This window comes from Rhinoraja longicauda, chromosome 2 (genome assembly GCF_053455715.1).
Source record: "Rhinoraja longicauda isolate Sanriku21f chromosome 2, sRhiLon1.1, whole genome shotgun sequence".
Lineage (NCBI taxonomy): Eukaryota > Metazoa > Chordata > Chondrichthyes > Rajiformes > Arhynchobatidae > Rhinoraja > Rhinoraja longicauda.
Genome location: NC_135954.1, coordinates 15,658,482 through 15,683,405, shown reverse-complemented (window position 1 = coordinate 15,683,405; position 24,924 = coordinate 15,658,482). Strand labels below are relative to the sequence as shown.

General features: G+C 43.2%; 1 protein-coding gene across 10 annotated transcripts in view; it reads right to left on the bottom strand.

Annotated features, from left to right (window-relative positions):
• The window catches only part of ctnnd2b (catenin (cadherin-associated protein), delta 2b), a 775,275-nt gene that overhangs the window by 114,099 nt on the left and 636,252 nt on the right, over positions 1-24,924 (bottom strand). For all 10 annotated transcript variants that reach the window (XM_078415264.1, XM_078415272.1, XM_078415320.1 and 7 more), the window contains one exon: positions 2,994-3,177. In XM_078415264.1, coding sequence (XP_078271390.1) covers positions 2,994-3,177 — 184 coding nt within the window. The remainder of the gene's footprint in view (positions 1-2,993; positions 3,178-24,924) is intronic.

Genomic DNA, 24,924 nt, shown 5'->3' with positions numbered 1-24,924 from the left:
AATCTCTTGGGGTAGTCCTCAATGCTATCTGCCAGAGCTATCTCTTGGCCCCTTTTTGTCCTTCTGATTTCCTTTTTTACTTTGCTCCTTAAGTTCCGGAAACATCTCCAGGGATACATTTGATCCCAGCTGCCTATACCTGTCCCATGCGTCCTTTTTATTCTTAACCAATGTCTCTATCTCGTCATCCAAGCTTCCTTACGTTTGCCTGCCTTGCCCTTCCTTTCCCCTCAAACAACCTGCTCCAATCAACTTGAGTGAGACTTTCTCTCATACCCTGACAGTTGGCCTTGCCCCACATATAGCATTTTAACACACGAGCCCTCTCTGTCCCTATCTATAATTTATGCTTCTCGGACTGGAGGCCAGTGACTAGTGGTGTGCCTCGGGATTCGGTGCTGGGCCCGTTACTGTTTGTCATCTACATCAATGATTTGGATGAGAACATACAGGGCAAGATTAGCAAGTTTGCTGATGATACAAAAGTTAGTGGTTTTGCCGATAGTGAAGATGGTTGTGAAAGATTGCAGCAGGATCTGGATCGATTGGCCAGGTGGGCGGAGGAATGGTTGGTGGAATTTTATGCAGAGAAGTGTGAGGTTTTGCATTTTGGGATGTCGATCAAGGTCAGGACCTACACAGTTAATGGTAGTCCTCTGGGTAGTGTTGTAGAGCAGAGGGATCTAGGAGTACAGGTGCATGGTTCCTTGAAGGACAGGTGCATGGTTCCTTGAAGGTCGAGTCGCAGGTAGATAAGGTGGTCAAAAAGGCTTTTGGCACTTTGGCCTTCATCAGCCAGAGTTTTGAGTATAGTGTTCAGTTCTATGCACCATGTTATAGGAAAGATATTATCAAGCTTGAAAGGGTTCAGAAAAGATTTACGAGAATATTGCATAGGACTAGAGGGTGTGAGCTATAGGGAGAGGTTGAGTAGGCTGGGTCTCTATTCCATGGAGCTCAGGAGGATGAGGGGTGATCTTGTAGTGTACAAATTCATGAGAGGAATAGATCGGGTAGATGCACAGAGTCTCTTGCCCAGAGTAGGGAATCGAGGACCAGAGGACATAGCTTCAAGGTGAAGGGGAAAAGATTTAATAGGAATCTGAAGGGTAACCTTTTCACACAATGGGTGGTGGGTGTATGGAACAAGCTGCCAGAGGAGGTAATTGAGGCTGGGACTATCCTTCTCTATATTGTTGGAGAAAACTCTCCTGAACACCTTTGAGAAACTGCACCCCATCTAAACCTTTCACATGATGATTTTCCCAGTCAATATTGGGAAAATTAAAATCCCCTACTGTAACAACCTTATTTGACTTGCAGCTGTCTGCAATCTCCTGGCATATTTGTTCTTCTAATTCCTGTTGACTATTTGGGGGTCTGTAGTCCACCCCCAACAAGGTGATCATCCCTTTCTTGTTCCGCAACTCCAGCCATATAGCTTCACTCGATGAACTGTCCGTATGTGATTAATGCCGAGATGCATGAAAGTTGCAGGGCATATTTAGTGACATCAGAGATTATGCAGCATTTAGAGTCATAGAGTCTTACAGCGTGGAAACAGGCCTTTCAGCCCAACTTGCCCACATCGGCCAACATGTCACATCTACACCAGTCCCACTTGCCTGCATTTGGCCCATATCCCTCTAAACAGGTTTGGTCTCCTAACCTGAGGAAAGACGTTCTTGCCTTAGAGGGAGTACAGAGAAGGTTCACCAGATTAATCCCTGGGATGGCGGGACTTGCATATGAGGAAAGACTGGATAGACTGGGCTTGTACTCGCTGGAATTTAGAAGACTGAGGGGGGATCTTATAGAAACATATAAAATTCTTAAGGGGTTGGAGATGCTAGATGTGGGAAGATTGTTCCCGATGTTGGGGGAGTCCAGAACCAGGGGTCACAGCTTAAGGATAAGGGGGAAGTCTTTTAGGACCGAGATGAGAAAACATTTCTTCACACAGAGAGTGGTGAGTCTGTGGAATTCTCTGCCACAGAAGGTAGTTGAGGCCAGTTCATTGACTATATTTAAGAGGGAGTTAGATGTGGCCCTTTTTGCTAAAGGGATCAGGGGGTATGGAGAGAAGGCAGGTACAGGCTACTGAGCTGGATGATCAGCCATGATCATATTGAATGGCGGTGCAGGCTCGAAGGGCCGAATGGCCTACTCCTGCACCTATTTTCTATGTCTATGTCTAAACCAGTCCTATCCATGTACACGTCTAAATGTTTCTTGAACGTTGCGATAGTCTCTGCCTCAACTACCTCCTCTGGCAGCTTGTTCCAGACACCCACCACCTTTTACATGAAAGACTTACCCCTCAGGTTCCTATTTAATCTTTCCCCTCTCACCTTAAACTTACGTCCTCCTCTAACAAATTATGTCATACTTTATGTCAGAATTACGTCATAATTTGTTGCACAAAACTCACCCATAAATTGCCTGGGGAAGTTGCACTGGAGTGGCAGAGCGGCAGGATTAATTGCCTGATAAATTGCCTGGGGAAGTTGCACTGGAGTGTCAGAGCAGCAGGGATGAAACCTGTAGCTGCATCTCTGGCTGGGGACCATCAAGTAAGTTCTATTTTCAGCAATTATCTTGCTGTATGCATGAAACCACCCCTGCAAGTCATTTAGGCCCTTTAATTGATTCTATGGCTGTCCACCTCTCACTGCAAGACCATGGTTAACCGTGCAAATCATCTGGCAAGCCCGATTCCACTCATATTCCCAATTGCATGTTCGACTCAAAATGTTCTTTCCCCAATGACTCAAGTCATTGCTGAGCCACAGGTGACCTCTTACCTGCAACCCCAAGGTCTGTGAATGATTGGTGATCGGACTAAATCTTAGGTTAACTGCAAGTAAACATTATGCACACATGCATTTCCATCGGCTGCAAAAGGTTCCAGCCACACATTTAGAATGAAAATTTTAAATTGCATGACGGCACTCATCTCACACACAATCAGGGTAAAGGTTGGTCTGTCTAACCTGAGGCACCCGGTGGCGTTCCGCAGGACCATTGATGTGTGGAGTTGAATTTTCTGGTCTTCCTGGTGAGGCGAAATGTCCCACCCAGAGTGTGGAATGATGATTGCATTGGTGAGCACAACAAGGGCATCCTGGATAATCGGCATCTTTAGTGCGTCACACGATGACAGGTTCCACAGGACACCTTCGAAGAGAAAGAAGCTGAGATGTAAATCTGTTTGTCTTGTATCGTTTAGTTTAGAGATATAGCGCGGAAACAGGCCCTTCGGCCCACCGAGTCCGCACGGTCCAGCGATCCCTGCACCTCAACACTAACTCACCTACACACACCAGGGACCATTTGCACTTGTGGCCAGCCAATTAACCTACAAACCTGTATGTCTTTGGAGTGTGGGAGGAAACCGAAGATCTCGGAGAAAACCCACGCTGTCACGCGGGGAACGTACAGACTCCGTACAGACAGCACCCGTAAACGGGATCGAATGCGGGTCTCCGGCGCTGCAAGGCCGCAACACTACCTACTGCGCCACTGTGCCATAGTGTTTAGTTCAGTTTATTGTCACATGCACCAAGGTACAGTGAAAAGCTGTTGTTGTGTGGTATCCAGTCAGCGGAAAGTCATAGGAGGAGCAGGAAGAAGGATAGCATAAGTAATGCTGAAAATAATGCTGACCTTTTGGAATTATAAAGTGGACTGAGGCTGGTTTTACACACTGTTAGGAGGCAAGAGTGGACCAAAAATATGTGGGTTGGAGAAAGGACTGCAGAAGTAAAACAGCAAGGTGAATATCTTGCATTTGCTTTCTGTACTGGATTTTGAATCTTTTCATTGATCTGAAAACTTAACTCTTTCTCATTCTGCAAATACCAATGATATTCTGAGCAATTTTTGTTTTTATTAAATATATTAGATTTAGGATCATTATTGTCACATATGGTACAAGGTTTGTTTTGCATGCCATCCAATCAGGCCAGATAATACTGTACATAAATACAGTCAAGTCAAACTCAAGTACAATAGGTAGAGTGAAGGGAAAGATGCAGAGTGGAGAATAAAGTTCTCAGCATGGTAGCGTAACAGTTCCAGACACAAAGTCCAATGACAGAATATTATTAGAACAATTAGAAATTGTGATCTCCACTCTGTCCGTCTTAACCTACTTGATCTCCCGGTGGCTCAGCACTTCAACTCCCCCTCCCATTTCCAATCTGACCTTTCTGTCCTGGGCCTCCTCCATTGTCAGAGTGAGGCCCAGCGCAAATTGGAGGAACAGCACCTCACATTTCGCTTGGGCAGTTTACACCCCAGCGGTATGAACATTGACTTCTCTAACTTCAGATAACCCTTGCTTTCCCTCTCTAGCCCCTCCCCCTTCCCAGTTCTCCCGCTAGTCTTCCTGTCTCCAACTACATTCTATCTTTGTCCCCCCCCCCCCCCTCCCCGACATCAGTCCGAAGATGGGTCTCGATCCGAAACGTCACCCATTCCTTCTCTCTCGAGATGCTGCCTGACCCGCTGAGTTACTCCAGCATTTTGTGCCTACCTTAGAAATGGTGTTATATTTACAAGTAGAAAAGAGATTTAAAAGAGTGAGCCGATTGTATCAGATCATCCTCTGGGACAACAGGTCACATGCTCCATCACCCTCTTCCATTCAATTCATTCAGAAATTTAAAAAAACCTCCTTTGCAGAAAAAGTTATTAAAATAATCCAAAACCAGATCTTTTCTTATTTACCTCCACCCCTCCTTTCCCAGAAGTATTCCAAACAAGATTTACTCTTACCCCCCCAGCGGTATGAATATTGACTTCTCTAACTTCAAGTAACCTTTGCTTTCCCTCTATCTCCATCCCTCCCCACTTTCCCAGTTCTCCGACTAGTCTGACTGTCCTCGTTTACATTTTATCTGTTTGCTTTGTTGTTACCTTCTCTTAGCTAACAATGATTTATTCTACATTTTCCTTGATCTCCATCCCCTTTGTCTCATTTTCACACCTTACATTTCCTTATCCCTATATCTCCCTCTCCCCTGATTTAGTCTGCAGAAGGGTCTCAACCTGAAACGTCACCTATTCCTTCTATCCAGAGATGCTGCCTTGTCCCACTGAGTTACTCCAGCATCTTGTGTCTATCTTCTCTCTACTCTTACTACCCTTGACATTCTGAAAGAAACCACACATGGCATTTTACTTGGAAATACAATTTTTTTCAATGATTCGTTATAGTCTGCATTGCATGCTCTGATTCAGTAATAACTTTTAAAAGGGAACTGGAATTAAATGAAAACTATTTGATGGGCTGATTCAATCTTGCCAATACTTAACTGAAAGACCACAGCCAAAATGGGGGAGGAGACAAGAGAATAAAATGTAAACAGCAAATCATGAGAAAGTTAAGTAATCTTCACGCTAATTCGCGTAAGAATATATAGTTCCTCAGCATGTGGGCATTTAAATTACTTTGGTATTTTAGTAAGAAAATAACCCAATTAATTGGAGCAGTGTTTTGGATTTGACTGGACAAGATAGATGACAATTTTGGATTTGACTGGACAGTTGAGCTCGAGAACCATAATCTCAATAAAGGGAGACACAAGAGACTGCAGATGCTGGCATCTTGATCAGACAGACCACAAAGGGCTGGAGGAATTCAGTGGGCCAGGCAGCATCTGAGGAGGAAATGGACAGGCAACATTTCGGCTCATGAGCCTTTTTCAAACCTTCTTCCAATGTCTGCAGTTCTTGTGGAGTAAGAAGAAGGGTCCCGATTCAAAACGCCACCTTACATTCCCCCCCCCCCCCCCTCAAGAAACTAGTGTAGTTCTGATTACAACCAGTGTCAATGATTATTGGGAGAAGGCAGGAAAATGGGATTAAGAGGCAGAAATCTGCCATATAGACAATAGACAATAGGTGCAGGAGTAGGCCATTCGGCCCTTCGTGCCAGCACCGCCATTCAATGTGATCATGGCTGATCATTCTCAATCAGTACCCCGTTCCTGCCTTCTCCCCATACCCCCTGACTCCGCTATCCTTAAGAGCTCTATCTAGCTCTCTCTTGAATGTATTCAGAGAATTGGCCTCCACTGCCTTCTGAGGCAGAGAATTCCACAGATTCACAACTCTCTGACTGAAAAAGGTTTTCCTCATATCCGTTCTAAATGGCCTACCCCTTATTCATAAACTGTGGCCCCTTGTTCTGGACTCCCCCAACATTGGGAACATGTTTCCTGCCTCTAACGTGTCCAACTCCTTAATAATCTTATACGTTTCAATAAGATTCCCTCTCAACCTTCTAAATTCCAGTGATTGAATGGCGGTGTAGACTCGATGGGCCGAATGGTCTAATTCTACTCCTATAACTTGTGAACCTTACTTCAATGGATTCCTTATTTGGAGGAATTCATCCAAAATGGTAAAACTTTGCTTGTGAACTAACATCATCATAACCAGCTGGTTAATAATGGGTACCCAATGGAAATGTATCATAAGCTGATCCCAGATGTAGGCTAATAGTTAAAAACAGTACCCATGTCTCCCACGGACACAATTATCCTGTTATTACTTTAAGTAATTCATCATGGAGAATAAATCTAATTGGGAAAATTAATTGAATGATTTACCCTTGAAAGGAAGGCAACAGACTCTGTTCTGAACGTGGTCCAGCATAATGTTCACCAGAATGGGCTAAGCTAATCTCTGATGAAGAATCTAACAAAGAAGTTAAAACAGGAGGAGAGACAAAGACACAATGCACCCCTAGGCGTGCAAGCCAAAGACTAATAAACTTATGAAAATGAGCTTCAGGTAATTACACTCAGTTGCACAAAAGAATAAAGGAGTAAGGAATAGCAACATCAAATAAATGTTAACTGAGTTAAGGCAGTAAACCAGCACTTCTGGAGAGAATTTATCTAAAGTTGGAAGCGGAGTTCATGGAAGAATACGCTATCTTGAATAATTTTAATTAAAACGTTACCTGTTCAACTGCAGCTGGACTGATCCAGCTGGCTCTCTCTCTCTCTTTTTTACAATCATTTTGATTACTATGCATAAACCCTAATTGTCTCAACCAGAGTCCACATTAAGATTGTATAAAATATGTCACTCTCTGATTTTCCAGTGGGATTTTATTCACGTTGGTTCCGAAGATTGAAGAAAGTTTCTTGGATATAGAGTCACAGAGTCTTACAGAGTGGAAACAGGCCCTTCTGCCCAACTTGCCCATACCGGCCAACATGTCCCATCTATACTAGTCCTACCAACCTGCATTTGGCCCATATCCCTCTAAACCTGTCCTATTCATGTACCTGTGTAAATGTGTAAACTTTGCAATAGTACCTGCCTCAATTCCCTCCTCCGGCAGCTCGTTCCTTACACCTACCACCCTCTGCATGAAAAGGTTGCCCCTCAAATTCCTGTTAAATCTTTCCCCCTTCACCTTAAACCTTAAATGCTTGTTAGGTGCTTTTAAACCTGGAATGGAAATGGATTTCCCCCTAAAGTGTAGGTTAAAGCAATACTGTCAGAGGATTCAGGCCGGTTTCAGTTATGGGCATGGAGACCGATAGTCTAGCATGTGTGACATGAAATGTGTCAAGTACATTGGCCATTGAGTATAATCATATGTTTGGTTCTTGCATATAGACTCAGTGGGCTGTTCTGCACATTCTGTACTAAGTGGGGGATTGTGCTAATGTATGGTGATAGTCTTGTTGAGATATATGCAAAAAAGTATGTCAAGCTACCTTGGCACGTGATATTAAATAAACAATTGAACCATTAGTTCAATTGAAATCAAACTCAAGCCAGCTGGGATGAATTTATGTGCTTCCATCCAACAGTTTTTTGACTACTGATTAGAAAGTGAGTGATCTAACGAGTTATAGCCTTTAAGGGAAAGCTAGATAAGCATGAGGGAAAAGGAAGGAAATGTTATCTTGACAGTTTTGTGCAGAAGGATTAGAGAAGATTTTGCGGAGATTAAATGCCAATATCAATCAGTTCGCCTTTCTTGGTCCTGTCAATGATTTGTAGTTCTTGGTAATTAAATAAAGATTAAAAAGGATAAACCAAATTAACATTTTTTTTAAATCCACACGTTTGCATGCAATACCTGCATGCATTTAGACACAAAATTAAAGGAATGAACCAGTTAAATATTAAGTACAAAATATTTCAAAGTTAAGTCAACGATGATGCATTGAACTGGATTGAAGAACATATGAGTCAGGAAAGGCCATTCAGCCACTTGAGACAGCCCGGCCATTCATTTAGATGGCATAGATCTGCACCAGTACACCATTTATCTCATGGAAATAAAAAGTAAAACCTGAAATAATAAATGGAAAATATTGCAAACACCATGCAAGTCAGGCAGCAGTTGTGGGTTCTGATGTTGAGTCTTCAAACTAAAACATGAACTCTGTTTCCACAGACGCTGCCTGGTCTTCTGAATGTTTCCAGCATTTTCAAATTTCATTTATCTAACTTGGTTGTAAACCTTCAGGTAAGTCTCCCCAACAGGCTTCCGTCTTAAAATTGTATTAAACTAATATTTGAGTATTGGAGCAAGAAGGTCCTACTGCAGTTGTACAGGGCCCTGGCGAGACCACACCTGGAGTATTGTGTGCAGTTTTGGTCACCGAATTTGAGGAAGAACATTCTTTCTATTGAGGGACTGCAGCATAGGTTCACCAGATTAATTCCCAGGATGGCGGGACTCACATATGATGAAAGAATGGGTCGACTGGGCTTATATTCACTGGAATTTAGAAGGATGAGAGGGGATCTTATGGAAATATAAAAATTCTTATGGGATTGGACAGGCTAGATGCAGGAAATTTTTTCCCAATGTTGGGGGAGTCCAGAACCTGGGGTCACAGTTTAAGAATAAGGAGTAGGCCATTTAGGACTGAGATGAGGAAAAACGTTTTCACCCAGAGAGTTGTGAATCTGTGGAATTCTCTGCCACAGAAGGCAGTGGAGGCCAATTCACTGAATGTTTTCAAGAGAGAGTTAGATATAGCTCTTCAGGAACGGGGTACTGATTTTAGATGATCAGCCATAATCATATTGAATGGCGGTGCTGGCTCGAAGGGCCGAATGGCCTACTCCTGCACCTATTTTCAATGTTTCTATGTTTCCTAAGCTGTGCTGTTCTGTTCTATGTCTACGTTGAGACAAATCCAATCAAATATCCTCAGCTGCATTATCTTGAATTACACTGTATATGAAGAAGTGGCTTGCATATGTTGCAACATATTCAATATGCCTGATGAAAATGCAGTAAAGAATGAGTCTGAGGTGTGGTCAAGCATGCTGACAACTATTATGTGAAATAGTTGATAGGGATTGGGGAAGTTTAGTTTTAGTTTACTTTGGTTTAGGGAAATAGGTCCTTCGGCCCACCGAGTCCGTACCGACCTGCGATCCCCTCACACTAAAACTATCAGACGAGCACTAGGGACAATTCACAATTTTACTGAAGCCAATTAACCCACAAACTTGTACATCTTTGGAGCGTTGGAAGAAACCAGAGGACCTGGAGAGAAAACCCACACAGGTCACAGGGAGAACGTACAAACTCCGTACAGACAGCACCCGAGGTCAGGATCGAACCTGGGTCTCTGGCGCTGTAAGGCAGCAACTCTACTGCTGTGCCACCATGGAAGTGAAGATATTTACTGTATCATTGTTAATTTGAATCAATTGGCTGCAACCTCCCTGAAAAAAATCAACTCTTCCACGCAGCCTGGTGCAGTAGCCCAAGATAAGGTTAAAAAATCCAGCGGCCACAAAGGAGTTACTGAATTGATGGTAGGCTTTTAATATAGGCAAGGCAGATTTTGAATGAGTCAGAAATTGACAGAGCAGAACTATTCACAGATGAAAGTGTAGTTGAACAGTAGGAGATCCTAAGAAAAATAGAGGAATCTAAAACCTTTACATAAACCTGATGAGTTTGCTTTATTAGACAAGCTTGATCAACCAAACAAATGTGAGAAAGGATAAAACTAAATCAGAGAGCTTAAAGGAAAGTCAAGACCTGGAGGATCAAGAGACATAAAGGAAAAAGGATGCAATGCAAGTGGTAAAAATTCAAATAGGGAAAAATGTGGCACATTAAAGTCAAAGGAATATTTAGCGCGCAGTATAGATTCAGACTCTTCATCCCTGCAGATGGTAAGTTTCACACAACTCTCTCACCACCTTTTATCTAAATATTTTAATGTATCCTTCTGATCCATTCTCCCTGTTGCAGGTATCCAGATTTACCATAAATCTTTCTAGAATGCCAGGGGGGTCCACCTGAGTTCAATGTCTTATGTAAAAGATACAACATCCAACACTGTAGTGCTCCTCCGAGCTGCGCTGAACTGTCAACTGGATTTCTGAGTTTCAAGTGTGGATTGGGACTTGAATCCATGACTGTCTGATTCAGATGTGACAGTGGAACCAACTGAATGACAGCTAACACATGAAATAGCTATTATGGTCCAGAAAATGAGAAAATGTAATGCATTCTTCTCTTGTCGTCATTTACAGCTTTTGGGCTGGAGATTTTTCTCGGCTGAGTCAGATCACCTACTCAGTGGCTATGGAAATTTCCCCTCATTTTTAAAAATTAGTTTCAAGAGTAACTAGTTTACAGAAACAATCTGCACTTATTGTGCTTCTAACCTCCCTTGATCTTAAAAACAACTTCCACTATGCTGTTCCCTTGCCGTCCTTTCTTTATGTTAAGAAAACTCAGCCTGTTCTATATTTCCTGATGGCATAATCTTTTAGTGGTATATTTTATAGCGCCTACATCTTTCCGTCTTCTCCAATGCTTCTGTATTATTTTTTAATGTACATATCAAAAGTGTTCTCCAAGCATGGTCAAATATTCTCGGGGAGTTTATCATAACTTCTACATTTTTCAATTCTATCTCTCAAGAAGTAAAACCTGTTGAAAGAAATATAATCTTAATTTTAAGAAACAGATACGGAAGTTGTTGGGATGGAAAAACACTGATAATTGTACGTGAAAAATGTTCCTGAATCTGGCGGCAGATCTGGTGATACGGGCATCTTGAATGCACATACCACCAGATTCAGGAACAGCTCTACCCTGTTGTTATCAAACTACTGAACAATCCACTCATAAGCTACGGTTGTAGTCCTGATCTGGGAAGGGGTCTTGACCCAAAATGTCACCTATCCATGTTCTCCAGAGATGCTGCTTGGTCCGCTGAGTTACTCCAGCACTTTGTGCCCTTTTATAATTACGTTTTGGTTTGCTGCTGCAAATAAAAAATTCAATTTTTCCATTTCAGCACAAGAGACAATGAACCACTCTTGACTCCCATCCTACTTCATTGCAGTCCTTGCATTTTATTTATCAGCACTTGCTCTGCAACCTCTCCAAGATAGTGCTGAAGCCAGGCGACTCTTTGTGTGCTGGTCCCAGAAGTGCAATAATTCGTTACAATCACTCCATTCTTTTACATCTTTATTTCTGTACACGGTGGACAGCTTCATTGTAATCATGTATAGTCTTTTCACTGACTGGATAGCGTGCAATAAAAAACTTTGCACTGTATCTCGGTACATTTGACAATAACAAACTAAACTAAAGCTATAATGCTATAACATTATATTCTGCACTCTGGTATTTTCTCTTGGCACTATCTATTGGACCTGCGTATTGCTCGATTGTACTCATGTATTGTATGATTTGAAGATAGACTCAAAATGCTGGAGTACCTCAGCGGAACAGGCAGCATCTATCACCCACTCCTTCTCTCCAGAGATGATTCCTGTCCCGCTGAGTTACTCCAGCATTTTGTGTCTATTTTTGGTTTAAACCAGCATCTGCAGTTCCTTCCTACAACATTCAGTATGATTTAACAGGATAGCATGCAGCAAGGTTTTCAATGCATCTCGGCACGTGACAATAATAAACCAAAACCAATAGATAGGGCATCATGGTTGGCACGGGCGCATTGGGCACATGGGCCAATTTCTGTCTTCCAGTGAGTGAGTGTAGGGTGATCACATATTGAGTGAATTGAATTGAAACACACAGCATGGGAACAGGCCCTTTGGTCCATCGAATCCACATCAACCAATGATCACCCGTTCAGATTTTTAGCTCCATGATATCCCACTTTCGCATCCACTCCCTACAAACGGCACGACATGGTGGCGCAGCGGTAGAGTTGCTGCCTTACAGCGAATGCAGCGCCAGAGACTCAGGTTCGATCCTGACTACGATCTGTACGGAGTTTGTACGTTCTCCCTGTGACCTGCGTGGGTTTTCTCCGAGATCTTCGGTTTCCTCCCGCACTCCAAAGACGTACCGGTATGTAGGTTAATTGGCTGGGCAAATGTAAAAATTGTCCCTAGTGGGTGTAGGATAGTGTTAGTGTGCGGGGATCGCTGGGCGGCGCGGACCCGGTGGGCCGATGGGCCTGTTTCTGCGCTGTATCTCTAAATCTAAATCTAAACTGAGCGGTAATTTACAGAGGTCAATTCACCTATAAAACTTTGGGATGTGGGAGGAAATTGGAGCGACCGGAGGGAACTCAAGCAGTCACAGGCAGAACGTGCAAACTCCACACAGACACCTCCTGAGGTGAGGATCGAACAAGGTCTCTGAAGCTGTGAGGCAGTGGTTCTACCAGCCGCACCATTGTGCTGCCCCTTGGCAGTACCGCATATAGGTTTTGTGCAGAAAAATAGTTTCAGCCACCATGCATATTTGACAACATTCTAACTACATTCAGCCTAATAATAATAAAGGCTGAGATACAATATATCTTTTATTGTCATTGTACAGGGGTAATTATGATGGGTATATTATGAAATAAAGTGTTACATCGGTATTGCACTTGTGATGTCCCTAGGGTTTCTCAAAGTGTCTTAAAGTCAACGAGGAACATTTTGAGAGTAATTTAACATAATGTACAACGGCAGTCAAAGAGCAGAGGGAAATTACCTGATAAACTGTTCCAAATATAAAATCATTGGCCACGACATCAAGAACTCTCCTATTCATGTCAAAAACAATGGTGTGAAATGATTTTTGCCTATCTCAGTCGGCAGACGGGCTTCAGTTGTGCAGGTATTGCAGAATATTACCCCAGATATTATCAGCAAAGCAGTCTTCATTTGGTACAGAAATGAAATGACAGTGTAGATAATATATTCAACTGCAGGACTGAAACTCTGTCTTCAAACTCCGAGAGCACTGTGCTGCCAGCTGAGCTGTGGCCATCTCAATAGACAATAGGTGCAGGAGTAGGCCATTCGGGCCAGCACCACCATTCAACGTGATCATGGCTGATCATTCTCAATCAGTACCCCGTTCCTGCCTTCTCCCCATACCCCCTGACTCCGCTATCCTTAAGAGCTCTATCTAGCTCTCTCTTGAATGCATTCAGAGAATTGGCCTCCACTGCCTTCTGAGGCAGAGAATACCACAGATTCACAACTCTCTGACTGAAAAAGTTTTTTCTCATCTCAGTTCTAAATGGCCCACCCCTTATTCTTAAACTGTGGCCCCTTGTTCTGGACTCCTCCAACATTGGGAACATGTTTCCTGCCTCTAACGTGTCCAACCCCTTAATAATCTTATATGTTTCGATAAGATCTCCTCTCATCCTTCTAAATTCCAGTGTAAAAACCACTTTTGTATCATCTGCAAACTTGCTAATCATGCAGGTACATTCTCATCCAAATCATTGATAGATGAAAAAACAGCAATGGGCCCAGCCCAGAACACTGAGGCGCACCACTATTCACAGGCCTCCAGTCCAAAAAGCAACCTTTCACCATCACCCTCTGCTTCCTTCCATGAAGCCAATTTTCTATCCATTCAGTTACCTCTCCATGCGATCTAACCTTCCAGCACAGTCTACCATGTGGAACCTTGTCGAATGCCTTGCTGAAATCCATATATACAATGTCTATGGCTCTGCTGTTATCAACCTCTTTGGTCATTTATTCACAAATTGCTGGAGTAACTCAGCAGGTCAGGCAGCATCTCAGGAGAGAAGGAATGGGTGACGTTTCGGGTCGAGACCCTTCTTCAGATTTCAACGTCTTTGGTCATATCATCGAAAACTCAATTAGATTTGTGAGACACGACCTCCCACATACAAAACCACACTGACTATCCCTAATCAGCCCTTGTCCATCTAAATGCATGTATGGTTCACCCGTATTTTTATGAATAAATGTTTATTTTTGAAAATAGAAAAATCCCATCTCACTGCTAATTCGTAGGGTCCAATTTCATCCGTGTCCTTACTGGATAAAACTAGGTTGTGCAGAATGAAGCCATTTCTGTTTGTCAGCTCCTGATTGTTGACATGATTCTGCTGATTTCCACAGTGTGCTGGAAACTAGCAGGGCTGATCAAAGCTGAGGGTGGACATGCTGATTTCCTGATTATGAACTTGGCAGGCCTGGTAGCAAGAAGGACTACTGCCAACTATAGAAATCAGCTCGGTACGCATGAGGCAATGGGACCACACACTGAATGAGAAGAAAGCAATGAGGCATAGCGATGGACAGGAATGCAGTGCTGCGGGAATCACAGACTCATTGGAAATTTAACATCACAGAAGGCAGCCATTCAACCACAGCCAAAAGTTCACTATTTACACTATCATTTTTGAAGTGCACATCCAAGCAGTATCTATTTATGCTGAGATTTTATGTTTTACCACTCTTCCAGACCTTGACCTTTTCCATCCCCTGGATAAAAGAAAGTGTTCTCATCCTCTCTATTTTTTTTAATCAATTATTTTAAATCCATGAAAACAAATAATTCACCTTTACTCTGCCTTATGCACATCTACTAAGTCATAGTCATAGAGTGATACAGTGTGGGAACAGGCCCTTCGGCCCAACCTGCCCACACCGACCAACATGTCTCAGCCACACTAGTCCCACTTGCCTGTGCTTGGTCCATATCCCTCCAAACCTGTCCTATCTATGTATCTGTCTAACTGTTTCTTAAACATTGGGATAGTCCCAGCCTCAACTACCTCATCTGGCAGCTCGTTCCATACACCCACCACCCTTTGTATGAAAAAGGTTACCCCTCAGATTCCTATTAAATCTTTTCCCCTTCACCTTGAACCCATGTCCTCTGGTCCTCAATTCTTCTACTCTGGGCAAGAGACTCTATGCATCCACCCAATCTATGCCTCTCATGATTTTGTATACCTCTATAAGATCTCCCCTCATCCCCCTGCGCTCCATGGAATAGAGACCCAGCCTACTCAACCTCTCCCTATAGCTCACACCCTCTAGTCCTGGCAACATCTTCGTAAATCTTCTCTGGACCCTTTCAAGCTTGACAGTATCTTACCTATAACATGGTGCCCAGAACTGAACACAATACTCTAGATGCGGTCTCACCAATGGACATAAAACTGGTCTTATACAACTGCAACATGACCTCCCAACTTCTATACTCTATACTCTGACTGATGACGGCCAATGTGCCAAAAACCTTAGCTCCCACCTTATCTACCTTCAAGGAACCATGCACCTGCACTCCTAGAACCCCGCAATTCCCTCAGGTTCAAAGAAAATAATTTCAGTTTATCCACTCTCCCTCTTAGCTACAGTTTTCAACCCGAGCAACACTTCTGCAATCTTTCTCTGCGCTGTCCCCAATAGAATCACATCGTTCCTGTAATCACTAGATTCCTAGAATCTGCCACAGAGGGCAGTGGAAGCCAAATCTCTGGATGGATTTAAGAGAGAGTTAGATAGAGCTCGAGGGGCTAGTGGAATCAAGGGATAAGGGGAGGAGGCAGGCACGGGTTACTGATTGGGGGCGATCAGCCATGATCACAATAAATGGCGGTGCTGGCTCGAAAGGGCCGAATGGCCTCCTCCTGCACCTATTTTCTATGTTTCTATAATCACATCTTTGACCAATTTCCCTCCTGGGATAAATAAAGTTCTATTGTATCATTGAAATAATAGAATGTATTGTATCATATATTGCAGACATGATCATCACCTCCGAAGTGACAAAACAGCTGATCATTCTGGAGCTGACAGTGGGAAGAGTGTATGGAAGAAGTAAATGAGAGGAAACGCGCAAAGTACCAGGAACTGGTGGAGATGTGCCGGCACAGAGGCTGGAAGACATGCTATGAACCCATAGAGGTGGTCTGCAGAGGCTTTGCAGGACACTCACTCTGCAAAGTCCTCAACCAATTGGGCATTACGGGGCTGGCAAAGAAGAGGGCCATTCAATCCGCAAGCGAAGCCGCAGAGAAAGCCACCAGATGGCTTTGGATTAAGAGGGCTGATCCGTGGGCAGTTGCTGCTGGGACGCAAGTCGGGGCCTGATCAACCCCGGCTGGGTCGCCTGGGCGAGGGTGTCTGATGTTGTGAGACCCGAAACACCCGATTACCCCAGGTCACATCACTGAGGATGCGTCCCAGTGCATCCAGAAGATGTATCTTGCACACCTAGAACTGTACATAATACATATGTATATACTTCTCAGACAATTTTCCTGTTCTCATCTTTGGTGCCTTGGTTAATAAAGGAAAGCACACATTGGCATTTTAAAGGCCTTAATGACATGGCAGCTATCCTTGAGGTTAACCCCATCTGAAGTTATCCTTTATCCTCTGTTCCTCCACTGCACTCAACATCTTCCCAATTATTATATTTTCCATTGAGTCATACAGTACAGAAGTACGCCCTTTTGCCCAATGGGTCCATGCCGCTAAGATACCTCATCTACATTTACTCCACCTGTCTGCATTTAGCCCATATCCCTCAAAATCTTAGAAGGACACAAAATGGTGGAGTATCGCAAAATGTTGGGAGTAACTCAGCAGGTCAGGCAGCATCTCAGGAGAGAAGGAATGGGTGACCCTTCTTGACCCGAAACGTCACCCATTCCTTCTCTCCTGAGATGCTGCCTGACCTGCTGAGTTACTCCAGCATTTTGTGATACCTTCGATTTGTACCAGCATCTGCAGTTATTTTCCTACACAAAATGCTGGAGTAACTCAGTCGGTCAGGCAGCATCTCTTGAGAAAAAGAATTGGTGATGTTTTAGGTCGGAATCCTTCTTGAGACTGAAAGTAGAGGTGGAGGCGGGACATTATGGGCTCCACCCTTCCTGAGGTCATCTGTTGCCGGCTCTGATTTGTTTTGGCTTTTTCTCACCTTCACTTTAATTTCCACCCCCCCTTCTTTACTTTCAGTCTGAAGAAGGTTTCCCACCTGAAATGTCACCCATTCTTTTTTTTCCAGTGATGCTGCCTGACCTGCTGAGTTACTCCAGCTTTTTGTGTCTATCTTTGGTATAAACTAGCATGTGCAGTTCCTTCCTTTACATTCTCTCAAACCCTTTCCTATCCATAAAATACATTTGCACCTGTCCAAATGTCATTTAAATGTTGTCATAGTACCTGCTTCAACTATCTCCTCTGGCAGCTCCTTCCATAAGCTCACTAACTTCGCAAAATAACCTAACTCAAACTTCCCTGGCATAAATTCCATTTACCCTTTGTTCTGCCTTACTAACAAGACACCAATATGCGTGCTTAAGGTGAGTGGAGGCGCCCTCAAATCCTGTCTCTCACTGACTACACCTTACACTGCTTCACATAATACACATACATGGTCTCCATCAATCAGGATTTCCTCCCAAGGTCCATGCGCCTTATTGCATTCACCTTGTGTAAATCTCATGCACGTCTTTCACAATTTCCACATCCTGCCAACTATTGAAAAATGGTCGGGCATACCATCCGGTACAGTAAAAGACACTGATTAATATTCTTGCCTCTCATTTGCAGACAAGCTAACAAGCATGGTAGCCCCAAACCAGTTACAACTATTAGCAGCTTTAAATTGAGTAACTGGAGCTGCCAGAGAAAGTAGTTTCGGGTGGAACAATAACGACATTTAAAAGACATCTGAACAAGTACATGGATAGGAAAGGTTTAGAGGGATGTGTGCCAATTGTGGGTAAATGGGCCTCCTCCATCTGGATCAGCGTAGGCAAGTTGTGCTGAAGGGCCTGTCCCATGCTGTATGATTCTTTGTGATGTGTGGTGCCTGTAGTGGCAGCTGCCTACACTATCTGAGTCAAAGCAGAAGCGTTCCTTGTGCAACCTTTATTCTTCTCTCCATACTCCGCTCACTCTCCTCTCTCCAAAATCCGATACTCTCTTCACTTTGTTCCTCTGTACAATATTCTCTCTTCCTCTCTTCAATCTCATCTCTCAATCCAGTCCTGCCTCCCTCTCTGATATCCCATCCACCCTGCCCTTCTGAGCCCCTCTCCACTCTGAACACCCAGCGTCTAAACCTTCACCACTTCCACCTCCGGTACGTCGCCTCCCTCTGATCTCTTGTTCTGTTCATCTTCTATTCTTCCTCCTTACACAATCTGTCATGCACCAGAAATGACTTTCCTTCTGTTGATGGAGCCATCCTTTCAGCTATTGCTGGAACATCAACCAATGGATAAAATAGGCAGAGCTGTCAAGATAACCTCAGAGAGAGAGAGAGAGAGTGTGAGAGTGTGAGAGTGTGAGAGTGTGTGTGTGTGTGTGTGTGTGTGTGTGTGTGTGTGTGTGTGTGTGTGTGTGTGTGTGTGTGTTTTTTTTCCCTTCAGAGGTCTCTTTTCAGAGAGTGGACCATTGCCCAAGCTCAGACTGATTTTTCCATTTTGATATTTTTCCTTTATCCACTACTGCCATTACCGTCCCTGAATCACGAGATACGTTTGAGCTATTCTTTCACAGGACAAAAATCGGAATCCTGCTTCTCCCCACATCTTTTTAAACATAGAAGGGGAGCTGTGAACTGAAGTCAGACGCTGACAGCAAAGATAAGACTGTGCTCGATAGAGTACAAAAATAAAATAAGAGAGATACTTCTGTACAATCACAGCACATTTTAATCAATTTTCCTTTCACAAAGCAAGCCTCAAAATCGTGCGAAGTGAATTTAATAACTGCATTCAATCAAAGCATCAGATACATAACTGATTTAAAAGGTGGAACCCGATTTGGAAAACAGATTGTTTCTGCGATGCATAGAGGCAGCTCCTTTTGATTGCCTGTGCCAATCATCCAGAGTTATGTTCCTTAGGAAGATATGATGAAAATTCACGTTCGAGGTCAGATCCAAATTGGAGCAGCTCATCAGCAATCAACTCTCACTCACCATTCAAGCATGTTTGTTGAGCTACACTGGTTTCTTCTACCCCAATATTGATCAGCCATGATCACATTGAATGGTGGTGCTGGCTCGAAGGGCCGAATGGCCTACCCCTGCACCTATTGTCTATTGTCTACACATCCTTGCTTTCAAATCCCTCCATGCCCTTATCTCCACCACCACTCTATCTCTGAAACAACTCTTGGAACTCTCGAATATCTCCAAACTTACACAATTCTGACTGTTGTCAACCCCTGACTTTAGTCACTCCTATGCAATGTGGTGGTGAATCTGTGGAATTCTTTGCCATAGGCTGTGGAGGCCAAGTCAATTGATATTTTTAGGGCAGAGATAGATAGATTTTTGATTAGTACGGGTGTCAAGGGTTCTGGGGAGAAGTGAGGAGAATGGAGTTAAGAGGGAAAGACAGATTAGCCATGATTGAATGGCGGAGTAGACTTGATGGGCTGAATGGCCTAATTCTGCTCCTATCACTTATGAACATACACACATTAAGCTGTTTAACCCAGGAACTCTGAGACTCCCACCTCAAATCTCTCTGCCCTTCTATTTCCATTTCCTATTTAAAACTTACATTATTTGCTCCAACGTTTTACATGAGATTGCTGTCAAATATTGGGTTGAATCTTCTGCCGAATGGCAAGGTGGCCAAACCAGCTGGTGTCTCTGGGATTCACAAACTTTCTAAAAATCTTACACGCACCAATAAAATTCCGAACAATTAAATTAAGCAAATTGTTATGATGCTTAAACACTTGCAAATGCTTTTGAAACAACTAAATACATTTCATCTAACCAAATTAAATAAAATTTCATAAAAACGGATGCTATTGATTCTGCATTGATGCCAGTTGTAACCTGACAAAGCCTTCGAGGAGGGAGGGGGGCAGAGTTTTCGTAGGTTTACTAGGTTAATTCCCGGAATGGCGGGACTATCATATGTTGAAAGACTGGAGCGACTAGGCTTGTATACACTGGAATTTAGAAGGATGAGAGGAGATCTTATCGAAACATATAAGATTATTAAGGGGTTGGACACGTTAGAGGCAGGAAACATGTTCCCAATGTTGGGGGAGTCCAGAATAATGGCCTCCTCCTGCACCTATTGTCTATTGTCTATTGTCTATTGATCTAAGAGATGGGAAATTTGAGAAAGTCTGCATTGCCTCATGAGGTCTCCATGAATAGTGCACAGCGCAGATTGCCTTTGGCCAGCACTTAACCAGGGCAGAAGGTAGCACTTTAGTTGATGCTCAGGGGCATCAAGATGATAGTAGATAAAAGCAGTACAATGGAAGATTAGAGTCATGGAGTTGCACTGCACAGAACTAGGCCCCACAGCCCACCGTGTCCATGCTGGATTTTATGATAACCTACATTAATCCCATTTGCCTGCATAACGTTCATATCCTTCTCAGTCTTGTCTAATTAAGTGCTGGTTTAAATGTCTTTTAAAAACAGTGTCTGTATCTGATTTTCTCACCTCCTCTGGCAACAAGTTCCAGATATCAATATTTCTCTATGTAAAGAAAACCTTTTCCTCAAATCTCCTCAAAAACTCTTTCCTCTTACCTTAAACCTATGCCCAAAGGTTTTTTGGGGAAAAGATGCTGATTATCTTTGTCATCTATGCCTCTTATAAATATATATACCTCTTTGAGGTCACCCTTCAGTCCAGGGAAAACAAGCCCGGCCTATCTAATTTCTTCCCAAAACTTAGATCCTCCAAACCAGCAACACCTTGGTGGATCTCTGCACTTTCTGCAGCTCAATCAACATTCTTATCATTATGTGTCATCATGAGATGGAAACAGGCCCTTCTGATCGTGTGACACAACCCCACAGTTTGCAAACATGACTGTATTTCCTACAATAAATATTAATTTTACACAATGCAGACTTTTCTCACGGGTTTTGCGTTATGAAATCCCCACTCAACTCTGTCAGAGAAAAAGTGTAAAATGAGCATGTGTGGTGAAAATTAAATTTTACCGGCTCAAACACCTCAATTTTACCTCAAATATTACTCCTCAAACACAGTGATCCCAACTGCGGTACGCATACCCCAGTGTGCATTGATGGTGCCAAAGTAGAGATGGTTGAAAACTTCAAATTCCTAGGAGTCAATATCACTAACACCTTCTCCTGGACCATCCATATTGAAGCAACAACCAAAAAAGCACACCAATGCCTCTATTTCCTTAGAAGGCTTAAGAAGTTTGGCATATCTCCTATAACTCTCACCAACTTCTACAGATGCACCATAGAAAGCATTTTATCAGGATGTATCACAGTTTGGTTTGGGAACAACTCCATCCAAGACCGCAAGAAATTGTAGCAAATTGTGGACGCAGTCCAGACAATCACACAAACCATCCTCCCTTCCATTGACTCAATTTATACCTCACACTGCCTCAGCAAGTCCAACAGCATAATCAAGGATGAGTCAGACCCAGGCCACTCCCTCTTCTCCCCTCTCCCATCAGGCAAAAAGTATAGAAGTGTGAAAATGCACACCTCCAGATTCTGGGACAGTTTCTCCCCGGCTGTTATCGGGCAACTGAATCATCCTACCACAACCAGAGAGCAGTGCTGAACTACTATCTACCTCATTGGTGACTCTTGGACTATCCTTGATCGGACTTTACCTTGCACTAAACGTTATTCCCGTATCAAGCATCTATACACCGTAAATGGCGCGATTGTAATCATGTTTGTTCTTTCTGCTGACTGGATAGCACTCAACAAATGTTTTTCACTGTACCTCGCTCGGTACACTTGACAATAAACTAAACTAAACTGGACGAATGATTAGATCCTTGCATGGACATATTCACGGGAGCTTAATCACATGATTGTTGGCCACTTGCCTGTACACTATCCTAGTTGGGACTCAATTGAGACAAATAGCGAACTCTATAAAATGTAATGCTGTCAAACTGTCCTTTTGTGGAATTGTTTCAATGGCAAACCGGGCTGCACTTTGCTTTTATTTGACTAAAGAGATGCCATCAAGTGCGTGGGGACTGGAATCAGAGGCATGATCAGACTGATATTAAGACTTATGGGAGGATTTGAATGACAGCAGCAGTGAAACAGCTGGGGACAGTTGGGAGTAAAGACCAAGATAAAAATCTGTGGAGGATCTATCTGACAAAGGATTGATGTCTCCGATTCCCAGGATACAGATCAAATTCGTCTAGTCAATTTTAACAATGGAACAGGTCATGGCTCTCTGGTTAAGCCTGTTTCTGTGTGAGTGGCTAGTACTGTCCACAGGCCTTGGGTGTGTTAATCAATTTTGCTCATGGAATATTAAAATATGCAACAGAGACTGTTGACATCACTGCATATACTCATTGGCCTGGGTGCATATGGATGTCATATACAGAGCCAACATTGAACAACCTTTGAAAGATGCACAACATATTGCAACTGGGAAGACACAAAAAGCTGGAGTAACTCAGCGGGTCAGACAGCATCTCTGGAGAAAAGCATCTCCAAAGATGCTGTCCGATCGGCTGAGTTACTTCAGCTTTCTGTGTCTACGTTTGGTGTAAACCAGCATCTGCAGTTCCTTCCCACACATATTGCCACTGGGTTTCAGGTTAAATTATTTTCTTCAACACTCGAAAATGTAGAAGTATGAAAAAAGATTTCCAGCTCATTATACAAGCGCAACTCTTTATTTTTATAGGTAGACACAAAATGCTGGAGTAACACAGCGGGTCAGGCAGCATCTCAGGAGAGAAGGAATGGGTGACGTTTCGGGTCTGGAGTAACTCAGCGGGTCAGGCAGCACCTCAGGAGAGAAGGAATGGGTGACGTTTCGGGTCTGGAGTAACTCAGCGGGTCAGGCAGTTTATAAGTTTCATCACACAAAGTAAATTGGTATGAATTCATTAAGCTGTAGAATGCCCACACAAAAAACAAACTATCAAAAGCTTTCCAAATGCATGCAGAGAGAATTAACTATACTTCTGAATTGTAAACTTGTGTCACTGAGCTTGAATCTTTAACGAATAATAGCTTCATCAAAGTATTCAACAGGGTACTTGTTGCAACTTAGAGCCTTCATCCAAGTCATTGAAATAGATGAGGGTGCCAGCACAAATTCTTGTGCCATCTCACTAGTTACCAAATGCTAATTTGAAAATTATCCATTTATCCCAACTTTCTGTTAATTAACCATATTTTTTCAAGCATTTTCAAAGCAGGCCATTTCAGTCCATCGTCTTTATGGCAGTTCACAGAGCAATCTCATTCCCCCACTAATTTTTCTCCATAACATATCCTACCCTACTGTCATCAATTTTGAGTCATAGTCATGGAGTCGTGCAGCATGGAAACCAAGTTGACCAAGATGACCCATGGTTAGTCCTATTTTCTCGTAGTTGGCCCATATCCCTCTAAACCTTTCAGATCCATATAACTGCCCATCTAACAGTTCGTTCCGTATACCCATCACTCGCTGAGTGGTTTTTCCAGATTCTACCATCGACTAATGCTGGTGCAATTTTCAGTTGCCAACTGAACAAGTCCCCAAACTGCATGTCTATGGGATGTAGAAGGAATTTGGGTTACCCAGGAAAACACCACACAGACATGGAGAGAACTCACTCTGGAAGTCAGGATTGAACCCCGGTCCATGGTCCTACAAAACAGGAGCTCCACCAGTGGTATTCCAGTGTTGCCCCCTTCTTTTGTAATGCCACTGCATTACACCATACAGCCAGGTGGTCTTGCTCATTAATCTATTATGTGGCACTTAATCAAATGCCTTCTTGTCAGTGCCTTCCTCCATTGCATCACCCTATAAATCAGGGCTCAGAAGACATCCAAAACAGAAAAAAGATAGGTGCAGGAGTAGGCCATTCGGCCCTTCGAGCCAGCACCGCCATTCAATATGATCATGGCTGATCATCCAAAATCAGTACCCCATTCCTGCTTTTTTCCCTGCATCCCTTGATTCCGTTAGCCCGAACAGCTAAATCTAACTCTTCCCACGGTTTAGAAATCTGAGGCACACAGAGAGAAACAGCCCCTTTGTCTCAACGAGTCCACATTGAGCATCAGCCACCTATTTACACAATTCCCACATTAAACTAATCCAATTTTATTCTCTTGGTAATGCTATCAATTCCCCCCCAGATTCTATCCACTCACCGACAGAAAGGAACAATTCACAGCAGCCAATTTTACCTACACCTGCATATCTATGGGCAGTTTTACGGAGGCTAATTAACCTTCAAACACACACGTCTTTGTGATGCGGGGGTGGGGTGAAACCAGAGCACCCGGAGGAAACCCAGGCAGTCACAGGGAGAGTGTGCAAACTCCATACAGATAGTACCCGTGGCCAGGATTGAACCCGGGTCTCTGGTGATGCGCGGCAGTAACTCTATAAGCTGTGCCACTGCACCACACAATTATATTAAATGTCAATTGTATTCCGAACATTATCCGAGTATAAAAATGAATTTGCTTTATTGGCCCTCGATTAAAGAATCAATCTCTTGTGCACATTAACGGAAGTGCCTAAACTGTATTCAGAGTTAATCCTTGACAAATGAGAATAAGCTAGATTTTCATTTTGTACCCTATGTCTCTTCTCTAAGCTGCTTCAACAAATAGTCTAAGGTTCATCCTGTTTAATCCCTTTATCGAAGGTTGAAAGGAACGCAGGCTTTCCCCAGTGCCTG